Genomic DNA, 13,451 nt, shown 5'->3' on the forward strand with positions numbered 1-13,451 from the left:
CCTGTGGTCGTCGTTGGGGGCCGTGCTCTGCAGGGCGCTGGGGCGGCAGGCGACGGGCGCGTCCCCGGGCGTCCGGGCCTGCAGCAGCGCCCAGGTGCCCGTGCTCGCGGCCGCAGTGGGTCGTCCCGAAACGTGGACCGAGACACCGGGTCATGGAAAACCCGGTCCTGGTGGATAAGGACAGGTTTTCGCTTCGCTGGGGGGGTTAAAAAAAAATCCCGATTGGGCTATGGGTACTTCTCCACCTCCCTTATGGGTTGACGGCCCCTCCCGATTGGAAACGGAAAAGCACCAGGCAGCGTGGGGGAGGGTGGAGGCCACTCTCTGGCGTTTCCCACTCAGACTTCAGCCACTCGCGCTCATCCGTCTTTGGCTGCCAGAGCCAGGCAGAAGATTTTGTGACAAGTCATCGGATAATCACCGTTTTGTGCTTGATACAGCTCGGTAGACTTAGGTTTGGGGAGAAAAATTGGCCTTTTATCCCCGCGTCTATTTCAGATGAGAAACATTATGCGTTCCTTCAAACGACCCTCTCAGCCCACTTTTTGAGCATCTGTAGAATTGGAAATGAGTTTTCTCAAAACTCATCTATCCAATGCTTTCCCCGCTGACCTTTGCTATGTTTTCCTTTTGTTTGGCCTGTTTCCTGCCTCCATTGTGTCTTCTGGGGGCTTTCCCCTAAGAAACGGGTAGCTGATGGATTGATTGCTGTGGAGGCCAAGTTCTCGACTGCTGACCAGTCCAGAGGCCGCCGTGTGACTGGCTGAGCCGCAGTACCAAATAGAGGAGCTCACTTACCTAGAAGACCAGGGACTCGTTTTGAATGCGAGGGATTTGGTTGAATTTCTTTTTCGGTGGTGAGTTGGCCGGCTCCTGGATACCTCAAAGAACAGGCCTACCTGCTGTTAATTTTTTTTTTCAATTAATGTTTTTATAAGGTGTCCAAGCTGTGCCGCCGTTTTTCGTCAATTAGTATTTTTAAAGTGTGTGATTGGGATTCCAAGCTGAGCTGTGTAGCTTGTGGAGGGCTTTGCGGATTGGGACCGGCGCCGTTGCTGCCCGCCTGTTGTAAGAGCCCGTTCTGTCTTCCTGCGGTTATTGCTGGTCTTTCAGATTTGCTCTTGATTAGGTCAGTTGGATGTGGACAAACGAGTGCAGATCCCTCTTGCAGGTTTCGACACACCTGGTTCAGAAGCGCCGGTTTGTGTCAAAGATAGCACGGCCCTACTGGGTTAATGACTGAGTTAAGATGATGCGTTTTATTTAAATATTCATTTGGGTTGATTGTGATCTTTTTGATGAGTGGTAGAACTAGAAATCAGACCAGCTTCTGCCTTACTCCACAGCTGGGATAGCTTTAGCCCCTGTGAGCCTTCTTAGATTGTTGTCTCTGATGTTCTTTGAGAATTCTCCCAAATCCGAGCGTCCACGATCATTGATAGCAGCGGTGGTGACAGGAAGACTGGACACTGGCAAATCTTGTACCCTCGTTTCTGGTGACGCAAGGACTGCTCAAAGGGAAATGAGACCACCCTGAAATCAGTCACACTTGACCAAGTATTTGGAGTGAATAATTTTAATTATTTAATTTAACTTAATTTTGTCTTAATTTTTTGAGTATAAATATTTAGTGCCTGAGGTTTAAGAACCTAAAAACAGGCATGCGCTGTCAGTTATGGGTACCAGATACTGCAGGTTGGCAGTGTGTCAAGTACTTTCAGTGCTACTAACTTGTTACTTTTAAAGAAAGTATCAGAGTTTGTTGCCTAGTGTTGGCACTGTTTTTTATTAGTTCCTTCTGAAATGAAGGTCATAGTGATCCCCAAATGTTGATGGTAACTTTACTAAGACAGAAAATGTTAACTTAGAACAAAATCATTCTCTGCTTCGGAGAAATGAATAGTGTATATAACTGAATTTTCTAAGGAATTGAGGCTTATCCCTTTAAAGAACCACAGCTCTCTGATAAAAGCCTTTCCAAGTGACATCACAACTTCTTTAAAAAACTAAGGGATGTAATTTACTTGGTAACTAAGATTCCACACCATGAGAATTAATTACTGTGTTGTGCGGTGACCTGACAACGCCATTGAGACCCCTGGTAAGCTTGGCCCTCGTTATTAAATGGTCCCAGACTGCCTGCCTTTGTGAGCGAGTTAGTTCTGGAGTCTGCTTTTTGTTTTCTTCCCCCTCCCTTACTTTGCTCTTAGACTGGGGACTTTGACTTTTTTTTGACTGCAGTGTATATAGACCACCTCTCACCACCTAGGATGCTACTTCTAATTGACTTTGGGTTTGGCAATAAATTCATGAATTTTCTTAAAAATAGTACAGAAAAGGGTAACTAGTTCCACATCTATTTGTAGCTCCTAGAGGTATTTGTGTTGTTTTGTTCTACGTAATAGTTCTGGTAAGGGGTCATGAACAGAAACATGGACTCGAGTGATACTTAACCAGTATTCTCGGTATTAATGTTTAGAAATTATTTTACATCCCAGATGTAATTTCCCCTTTTTCTTTATTAAAATTTTGTGACTTTTAAGGGAAGAGTTTTATATCTGATTTAAAAATCTTAAATTGCGTTTCAGATTTGCTCCTTAAAAACCCATTGCTATGTTAGAGTTTTGTAGACAAAGGACTTTCTTTTCACTGCAGTAGCAATCATAGGGCCAATATGTACACATGTCTTATTTTTGGCAAGCATAGATATCTTGCAGTCTGTATTTTAAATCAGTTTCAAGCATACTGGCCCAATAGAACAGAAATAAAATCAGACACATTTCAGCATCTAGAGGTACTAATGAGATAATTTGGTTTGAAAAACCACTGGGTAAATATTCTGGCTCATGTAGATGATAATCGACAATTACCTCTATCTTCCTTCTCCTGTACCGGATTAAAGACTCTTACTGGAGTAATGGCGTCCCCAATTTCAGTTATTTAAATTGTGACTACCGTGATCAGTTACGGGCAATAAAAAGGCAAATGCACTTGTCTGTAACAATTAGCTTCTCGTACAGGAGGGTAACTACACTCAGAGGTAACAGGAGAAAGTACTGAGTGCTGTAATACAGCTACACACGTGGCAGTTCAGACAGGCGGGCAGGGAACCCTCTCTGTACACAAGGAGGCGTGCAGGCTGGCTGCTCAGTGTTGCCAGGCTCTGAGCAGGAGGAATGACTTTCCGGGCAGAGCGAGCAGGATGGGTTGGTATTAAGAACAGATGTATAGAAGGGATAGGGAGTTTATTTTGCCTCAAGCAGAAGGTATAAAGAGGCGGATTGGGAAGTAGGGTTAGAAAGAAGGCCTGTGGCTAAGAATGTTGGATGTAGTAGGCTAAGAGATTTGCACTTTCTCTTTTTTAAGGCAGTGGGAGAGGATTTTGAGGAGGAAACATATAATTAGAGCCAAATTTCAAGAAAAATTATCTTCTGACAGCATTTAATGAAATGCATTCAAGGGACAGACATTTAAAGGAAGATTCTGCTGAAAACAGCTATTTTTGTGTTACTGCTGTAAGACATATATCATTGAGATTAACTGATTTAAAAAGGTTGACGTTAATACGTTTTCCTCATATTTCGAGGTACGTAGCTTTCAAAAAGCACTTTTCTTTAGTATCAGTTTTTAGGTACCTGTTTTCCTAATCATATTTTTGTGTGCACTTTCTGTTTGGTGTTTTGTTTTCCTTGTAAAACTTTATTTTTTTTAATTTTTAAAAAATTTTTAATGTTTTTTATTCATTTCTGAGAGAGACAGCATGAGCAGGGGAGGGTCAGAGAGAGAGGGAGACACAGAATCCAAAACAGGCTCCAGGCTCTGAGCTGTCAGCACAGAGCCCGACGTGGGGCCCGAACCCACGAACCGTGAGATCATGCCCTGAGCCGAAGTCAGACGCTTAACCGACTGAGCCACCCAGGTGCCCTTGTTGTAACAACTGTAAAGTTCAGTAGGGTTTGGAGCTTTGGTCAGTGCTCAGTTTGGTCACTTGGAAGATCTTTCAGAATATTAATGTACTCTGGCCCTATTCTCTCTGACACTTGCTCTCTAAGTAGGAAGGGGTTCAGCATTACTTTTGCCAAGATACTCTTTATTTAGTACTCCTGACCTTGGAAACGCTGTTTAGGTTGATCACAGTTCATATATAGGAACACCATGCAGGCCACCTCAGTACATAAGAGGTATTTTGCCTTAATGTGTTTAGGTGCTGTCCAAATAAGTTCTCTGATTATTGCAACGTTAGCATTATGTGCAAGGTGCTGAATGGAAGCGAACTTTAGTACCATTGATAAGGCCCCTCCCCCACCGGGACACATCTACACATACTAGAACTTTGCTGCAAGTGAATTTTAAGCCATTTGATCTGGTTACCTCTTTTTATGAAGGAGAACACGAAATGCCAGATGAGTGCCAGGTGCCATTATCATAAAGAACTTGGGTTCTGAAGATGGTATTGTCCTTGCAGTTATTCTGGATGTGAGTTTGTATTCTTGACCTGCTCAGGCCGTTTATGGGGGAGTTTGAAATTAAATATGGAGTACTCTCATCCGTTAGCTTTAAAACTAGTATGTTAGTATTCTTTAAAATACAGGTTTTCCGTTAAAATTTACTAGTATTGTTGACATATATGATGGGTGCACTAGGGTTTATAGTGCAAAAAAAGGAAATTCATTTGGAGTATTTTCTCTGGCTTTAATGTGCTTTGCTTGTTATTCTGTATTCGTCTGATAGGTAGTAGTACTGGGTTTTAATTTTGAGTTGTTAATTTTGTAAGATATTAAAATTGTAGGATCACTGATGTATACCTTAATGCCCAGATATGATTGATAAATTTTATCTGTTAAATAAATTAATGAATTAATGAGTTCAACNGCGCCCCTCATCTCACGTTTTAAAGCAAAATTTAAAGTATGTTTTTTATTCTTTTGCAGTGTAAAAACAATCCTTTATAGATGGGTTTAGAAGAATCTGTAGACCAGATAGAATTAGCTTCTGTCTGATTTGTTCCAGGTGATGCCTTCAAAGGTCGTTATCATCAGCTCTTTGGACTTTAGTGAATCTTTGAATTATTGAGGCCTTTCTTTTAGGCCTCCATCTTTAGTGCTTGCTGTAGAGCCGTGGTCCAGTGAGTGGATCAGGCTTATTTGCAGGGGAGTATGAAAAGTTATATATAAAAGGTTTACAACACTCAGATTTGCTTGCTGTGTTTTTGCTTCCAAAAGTTGAACTCTGAAGTCTGCCTTTGTTGGCTGGAAATGGGATTATTTAGTTTCCCTCTACTTAGGCCCTAACCTGTTTTTCAGATAGTAAATTTTATTTTACTTTCATGTAATATGTTGAACCATATGTTATTGCTTCTTTGGATTTTGTGTTTTGAACAAGTGAGTTGCTTTTGATAATATTAGGGTTGGTTTTTGTAGTTGTAAAATGTCTTCAGTTCTCTTTATCAAGACATCGTTAAGAAACTGAGAAGACAAGCCACAGGATGGAAGATGATTGCAATATATATACCCAATAAAGCACTTTTATCCAGAATATAAAAGGAACTTAAAAGAGTTTTTTTCTACTGTTTTATTTATTTCAGAGAGAGAGAGAGAGAGAGAGACAGCGTCAGCAGGGGAGGGTCAGAGAGAGAGGGAGACACAGAATCTGAAACAGGCTCCAGGCTCTGAGCTAGCTGTCAGCACAGAGCCCGACGCAGGGCTCGAACCCACAAACCGCGAGATCATGACCTGAGCCAAAGTCGGACGCTTAACCAGCTGAGCCACCCAGGCACCCCAAAAGGAACTCTTATATAGCAGTAAGAAAAAGTCAATTTTTAAAAAACAAATAATATGAATAGGTACTTATCAAAAGAAGATACTAATTATCAGTAAACTATGAAAAAGTACTCAGCCTCATTAGTTGTCAGGAAATGCAAATTAAACCACATCCTAACTAGAAGGGCTAAAATTAAAAAGACACAAGTGGTTATAAAAGAAAAAAAAAACACAAGTGTTGGGCAAGGATCTGAAACAACAGGAACTTTCATATACTGCTGACAAAAGTGTGAATTGGTGCAGTCACTTCGGAAAGCTGGTTGGGAGTATCTCCTGACGTTGACCACAGTTGTGCTTTCCTGGATATGTATCCAACAAATGCATAATAAAAACACATTGAGAATATTGATAGAGCCTTATTCATAATAGTCAGAAACTGGAACTGTCCAGATGCCTTTGTTACCCAAACTGTGGTCCGTGAATCCGCTGCTTCTGCAACATCTGAGGGCTTAGTAGAATTGCAGAAGGTTAGGCCTCACTCCTGATATGCCCAAGCAAATTCTGCAGTTTAGCATGATCCTCAGTTTTGTTTTGTTGAAGTAGGCTCTAAGCCCAATGTGGGGCTCAAACTCACGTGACCCCGTAATCTAGAGCTAGCATGATCCCCTGTTGATTCTCACTTTTGTTAAAGTTGGAGTGGCGGTGGTTTCATAATGGTTCTTGAAATTGGTCCTGGATCGGCCTCATTAATATCACCTGGGAACTGGTGAGAACGGCACAATCTCAGCCCCAGCCCAGTTCTGGGGTATGGAAGCCCTACAGCCTGTTTTAATAAGCCCTCCAGGTGATATGGATGCAAAGCGAAGTCTGAGAACCTGCTTAGAGTTTACAGGTCTCACCCCTTCGCAGGTGATGCTAAGTGGGAAGCACACGCTGAGATCCATCCACTGCTTGCAGCGTTAGGCAGACCTTCTGTAACAGTCCAGATAGTAATATTTTAGGTTTTTCAGGCTGTGCAGTCTCTGTGACAGCCAGGGTTCTACTGTGGGACAGCGAAACAGCCATGGACGATATGCAGATGAATTGGGATGGCTGTTTACCAGTAAATATGAGAATTGCATGCAGGCTGGACTTGACTCCTGTATTTTGGGGACCTCTGCTCTGTAGCAGTGAGAATAAGTGATTTCAAGAACACACAAAACATGGATGAATCTTGTAAACACAATGTTGAATAAAAAGTATATACAAAAAAAAGATATACTGCATGATTCATTCCATTTATTCTGAGTTCAAAACCCAGGAGAACAAATCTTTGCTCTTAGAAATCATGAGGAGGGTGGGGGTGTGGTTATGACTGGAATAGGGCATGAAGTGATCTTCTGGAGCACTCAATAGTGTTTTGGTTCTTGATCTAAATAAATGATATACTTCCTAGAATAAAATTTGAGACTGATAATAATTAAAATCCTTTCAAAAATACTAAAATGAATAGATACATTATGGAGTACAATTTGAAATACTTATGAATTTTTAAAATAAAGGTATCAAAGTCAGACTTCCAGGGGAGTGAGCTTGTTCTCTGCTAATGTAGGTCTTTGGGGTAAATTTGAAAGCCCTAGGATTTAGGATGATACATGAAATTTCCCTTTTATTTTTAAAAGATGAAGCCCCGACACCAAAACCATGGTACAGGTTTTGAGTGAATGTGTAGCCCATCTCTGTGTTTCTTCTCATTAATTCATGAATCATATTCTTTCTTGATTTTTTTTCCCTTTCCCCCTCCATCTTGATATGGTATATCTTAGTATATTCATGCTTTATTTACCTTTTTCTTGAGAGTAGTTGTTTATAATTCTCTTTTTATTGCCACTTATTAATGGTTATCCTGGAGGCTTCCTTTAGGGCTCTGGTTCTCACACTCTTTGGCTTTGGGATCTTTTTACACTGAAAAATTAAGGACCCTGAGCGCTTTGTTTGTAGGGATTATGTCTATCAGTACTTATCATTAGAAGTCAACACTGAGAAATTTAAAAAATATATTATTTCACTTAATGATAAACCCATTATGTGTTAACATGAATAACAGTTTCATGAAGTAAAACTGTATCTTCCAAAACAAAAACATCCTGAGAAGAGTATTATTGTTATACATTTTCTGCATGTTTCTTTAATGTGCAGACTGTATGGCTTTAATATCTGGCTTGAAAGGTAGCTGGATTTTCACCTGCTTTGGTCTTTTGTGAGATACTGCTTGGCTGGAGTATATGAAGAAAATCAAGCCTCATACAGATGTGTAGTTGGAACAGGGAGGAGTATTTTAATTGCCATTCGCATTTTGTGGATATTCTTTGCTTTATACCAAAATATTAGTGACAGGTGGTTTTTTAAAAAATATTGATTGTAGTATGAAGTCTGAAACCACATCTGACATATAGCTAGGTCTGAGTAATAATTTATTGGTCAGTCTTTTAAAATAAAAATGACGATCCGTGAGGGGTGCCTGTGGGCTGAGTCTGTTATGCATCCAACTCTTGATTTCTACTCAGGTCATGATCTCATGGTTTGTGAGACAGAGCCCTGTGTTGGGCTCTGCACTGACAGTGTGACACCTGCTTGAGATTCTCTCTACTCTCGCTCTCCACCCCTCTCCCACTTGTACATGTGCTCTCTCACAATAAAGGGAAAAAAAGATCCATGAACAAAAAAGTGGTTAGTTCAGCTTACAAATCAGTTGCACAAATGGTTTTCTTCAAGCCAGAGTTACTTTATGTGGATTTCCCAATTTGTCACACAGAATATTAAAATGGTGGGCATTCAAGGATGTATATTTAACAGAGGTCAATTTAAAAAAAATTTTTTTTATGTTTTATTTATTTCTGAGAGAGACAGCGTGAGCAGGGGAGGGTCAGAGAGAGAGGGAGACACAGAATCCGAAACAGGCTCCAGGCTCTGAGCTGTCAGCACAGAGCCCGACGCAGGGCTCGAACCCACGAACTGTGAGATCATGCCCTGAGCCGAAGTCGAACGCCCAACCGACTGAGCCACTCAGGTGCCCCTAATTTTTTTTTTTTCCTAACAAAGGTAATTTTAATGCTTCCTCAAGGACATTTTTACGTAAACCAGCCTGAGTTCCTGGTGGTGGAGAATATAATGACTAGAGCAGAGTGGAGCTACTGCCCTAATGGCGTTTTATCTACGGCTGGTCTTGCACCTCCGTGCTGATGCCACCGCAGTGGAAAAATAGTGAATAATGCCTTGGCGTTATGAAAATAGTTTTAACCTTGAGGCCCATGGGGGTACACAGACCACACTTTGAACCCTGGTCACTTTAGGGCTTTGTCCTTAAGTCATACATAAAAGAGTGTTTAATGAGGGGCTTTAAAAAAAGGGTCTGTGTGAAACATGCTATAGTGCTTTACTCCTTTTGAAGATACTTCTGCTTTCCCTGTAGGAATGCATCCTGTCAGGTATAATGTCAGTGAATGGAAAGAAAGTTCTTCACATGGATAGAAACCCGTATTACGGAGGAGAAAGTGCGTCTATAACACCTCTGGAAGATGTAAGTATTACGTTACTCGTGCCTTCCATTCTTGGACTCTTTTACTTGTGAATCTCAACTTTACTCCTTATAGATAGGTTTAATTTTGTTTTGTTAAATAGATTATCTGTAACCTATTTTTTCAAAGGGGGCTGCTAGCTTAGGGCTTGTAGAGACTTCAGTTGTGGCCTTCCCCCGGGAGCACTTACCTCTTACCTCCTGACCTACAGGCGTAGACTAGCGATGGGTATCTGATGGTGCCAGGCACAGCGCCGGGCTTTGCCCTTGGTTTTATGTATTCTTCTTGTTACTCAGGGAGGTATTTTTATCCCTGTTTGCCAGGTGACAAAATGATGTGTGTTGTCACAGTCCCAGAGATGGGCTGGGACCCTAGGCTGTGTGACTCCAGAGCTTTAGTTCCTTTTGCTCTCCTGCCCTGCTTCCCAGGTGTTTAGAACGTGGGCACGGGAAGCGTTTCCGTGTGTTCTCCATAGACGCCTCACGGGTGACGGGAGCAGAATGATGTAGTGTGGAGGTGCCTGCGGGGCCCCTGGTCGCCGTCTCATGTTTGATTTCTTAATCTGGGTCTTTTAAAAACAGATAATCATTATTCTTTAATTTGCACCTGTGTTTTAATCCACTCTTCTTTTTTTTTGCTTCTGTTCACAATAAAACAAATAGTAATAGTATTTAAAACACACATAAAGAAGTGTGTTTTACGAACTTTTCCTCTGTGAGGTTTCTTCAGCAGCCACATGTGTGGATACGAGCCGTACTGTATTTTATAGGAGAGCTGTAGATGTCACCAGCGACTGATAAGATAGACTTCATATTTTTATCAAAAATTTTTTTCTGTATTCAGGCCTACAGAAAAGTTGAAAGAATAGTAACAATGGATCAACTTTCCATCTGGATTTAGCAGCTGACATTTTGCAATATTTGCTTGTGTTTTTTTTGTTATTGGTTTGAATCCTTAAAAGTAATAGACATCATGATTCTTGACTTGAATCTTTCAGCATTCACTGGCTAAGAATAACATTCTCTTATGTGATCACAGTATCATTCGTTATCACATTTAAGAAAATTAACAGTAATATCCAGATCATATTCAAATTTCCCACTGATGCTAAAATGTCTTATATTGTGTATGGTAGTGGGCTTTTGTTTGTTTTGTTTTTTTAAATGTTTATTTTTGAGAGAGCACGTGTGCACGAGTGAGTGGGGGAGAGGCAGAGAAAGGGAGACCGAGAATTTGAAGCAAGCCGCACACTCCGTGCAGAGTCCTACTTGGGGCCCAAACACACAAACCATGACACTGTGGCCTGAGCCTACGTCAAACTCTTAACTGACCGAGCCACCCAGGCATCCGCCCCCCACTTTTTTTTTAACCAGTTTAAACATTGCCTTTGGTGCTGTTTCTCTTTATTCTCTTAATCTACAAAAATCTCCCCACTTTTTTTCCTTTTGAAAAGTTCAAGCTAGCTTATGATAAGAAAGCATCGCTGTGTACTTCATATTGCGTCATATCAGAGGCGCAGAATGTCTAAATTTCCCCACTATTCATGATGCTGAACTTGACCCTAGTTAAGGTGACGACCATGAGATCTCTTCAATGTAAGTTATGTGTAGAGTGATATGTTGGCACCATTCCTTCTATGCTTAGTATGTTTATTCATCTTCAGTAAGATGAACAAGCTTTTTTTCCCCCCCAGTGAATATATCTCAAGGACTTGGGTATTTTTATTAGTAGACATATACCAACTTTGCTCATTCACCTCCACATTAGCAGTGCAATTCATGAGTTCAAATGAATATTCCCAAATTTTAGACTGAAAGCTGCTTTTTTAAAAAAAATTTTCTTTTTTTATGTTTTTGAGAGAGAGAAAGAGTGCGAGCAGGGGAGGGACAGAGAGAGGGAGACACAGAATCCCAAGCAGGCTCCAGGCTCCAAGCTGTCAGTACAGAGACCTACGTGGGGCTCGAACCCACGAACCGCAAGATCATGACCTGAGCCGAAGTCGGACACTTAACCGACTGAGCCACCCAGGGGCCCCAAAAGCTGCTTTTTATCTAGAGCTCCTACTCAGCTCACTTATATAGGTTATAAATTAACTGGAGCTAACTTTGTCTTTTTTTATTTGAAAAATCCAGAATTTAGTTTTAATGGAAGCAAAAGTAAGCCTTTTGGGGCGCCTGGGGGGCTTATTCAGTTGAGCATCTGACTTCAGGTCATGATCTCCCCGTTTGTGGAGTTGAGCCCCATGTTGCCCTCTGTCTCTGCCCCTCCCTTACTTGTGTGTGTGCGCTTGTGCACTCTCTCTGTCTCAAAAATAAACATTAAAAAAAGTAAGCCTTTCGTTAGCTTTTTATTCAGGAGAGAATGAGCTTAAATGATTTCTACAGGAGCATCTGGGTAACTCAGTCTTATGGTTTGTGAATTCAAGCCCAGAGCTTCCTTCCGATCCTCTCTGCCCCTCCCCTGCTTACGTGTACACACACACACACACACACACACACACACACACACACACACTCTGTCTCTGTCTCTCTCTCTCTCTCTCTCTCAAAAATAAATATTTAAAAAATAAAAAACAAGATTTCTAGAAATAAGGGGTATATTTGCAGAGCTATATGTCATTGACAAGTTGTTTTATATTCTTTTCTGCTAGTAAGAAATAGTACCTCTGTAATATTTATTTTTGGGTTCATTTGTTTAGTAATATATTTAATTTAGATGTGTACTGGAACTTCTCTAAAAACTTTATCTGACACTCCCTGTTACACTGAATAGTTGTATAACATAATGAAGATTATGTTACATTATGGGTAATTTTTGTTTCGGTTTTAGTTATACAAGAGATTTAAAATACCAGGAGCACCACCAACATCAATGGGGAGAGGAAGAGACTGGAATGTTGACTTAATTCCTAAGTTCCTTATGGCCAATGGTAAAGAATTCTAACTGAAATTTATCACTATGAATATGGTTCAAAAGTAGAAATTAACTCTTATACTCTGGTTTCTCTTCAGATCGTATAAATCTTTCACCTTTTACTAAAAGTAGAAACTAACTCTTGACAGAGAGTTTTATTCCAGGTATGTGGAAATAGATTTTGTTGAATGGCGACAGTTTGGTGAGTATCTTATGGTCCATTAGAGGCCCCTGGAGTCAGTAAGAATGGAGAGAGGGATGACCCCTCCCCAGCTGGTTCTGGAGGCGCAAACTCAGGACGCACCACAGACCCGTCTCTCTGGGCTTTGCTGACGGTCTTGGGTAACTGGGCCTTCAGAGACAGGGTTTTTTCCTAGTTTGGAGACTTTTAAAACTATTTTTTCACATATTTTCTCATATTTTTAATTAGAAGAGCAAAGTTCCTGTGATATTAGTGCCTTTTTCTCAACTGACATAAAAAAACCAAGTTGTTGGTGTGAAGTCTATTTATGTTCCATCTATGAAAGGATGAGCCACCTTTTCCCTTTCTTTGTCATTTTAGTTATTTTTTGGTTTTGAATTTATATTCTACAGTTTTTTCCTTTCATTCTCCTCAAAGGNAAGTAATCTCTACCCCCCAGCGTGAGGCTTGAACCCCCAACTCTAAGATTAAGAGTCACACATACAAGGGTGCCTGGGTAGCTCAGTCGGTTAAACATCCGATTCCGGCTCAGATCATGATCTCACAGCTTGTAGGATCGAGCCCCATGTGGGGCTCTGTGCTGACAGCTTGGAGCCTAGAGCCTGCTTTGGATTCTGTCTCCAGCTCTCTGCCCCTCCCCTGCTCATACTGTCTCTCTGTCTGTCTCACAAAAATGAATAAACGTTAAAAAAGTTAAAAAAAAAAATAAAAAAGGTCCCACACTCCACTGACTGAGCCAGCCAGGCTCCCCTGTAGTTTCTTTGAATGGAAAGAACTTTGAATTTTCTTTGAAATTTAAAGTTACCTACTTGAAATTCTTTTGAAGTAAATTGTAAGCAGTTTTAAAATTATATGAGTAATAAAATTATTTTATTAAAATTAGAAAACACAGATAAGCAGAAAGGAAATTAAATTTATATAACCAGAATCTCACCATCTAGAATTATGGTGAATATTTTGAAGGCTGTGTGTGTGTGTGTGTGTGTGTGTGTGTGTGTGTGTGCGTGTGTGCGTGTGCGC

General features: G+C 40.7%; 1 protein-coding gene across 1 annotated transcript in view; it reads left to right on the forward strand.

Moving 5' to 3' along the window:
- GDI2 (GDP dissociation inhibitor 2) overlaps positions 1-13,451 on the forward strand; it is a 33,091-nt gene that overhangs the window by 2,325 nt on the left and 17,315 nt on the right. The window contains exons 2-3 of the mRNA XM_077758542.1: positions 9,211-9,318; positions 12,146-12,245. Of these exons, the coding sequence (XP_077614668.1) occupies positions 9,211-9,318; positions 12,146-12,245 (208 nt within the window). The remainder of the gene's footprint in view (positions 1-9,210; positions 9,319-12,145; positions 12,246-13,451) is intronic.

The sequence above is a fragment of the Crocuta crocuta genome, unplaced genomic scaffold, assembly GCF_008692635.1.
Source record: "Crocuta crocuta isolate KB4526 unplaced genomic scaffold, BGI_CrCroc_1.0 scaffold32, whole genome shotgun sequence".
Lineage (NCBI taxonomy): Eukaryota > Metazoa > Chordata > Mammalia > Carnivora > Hyaenidae > Crocuta > Crocuta crocuta.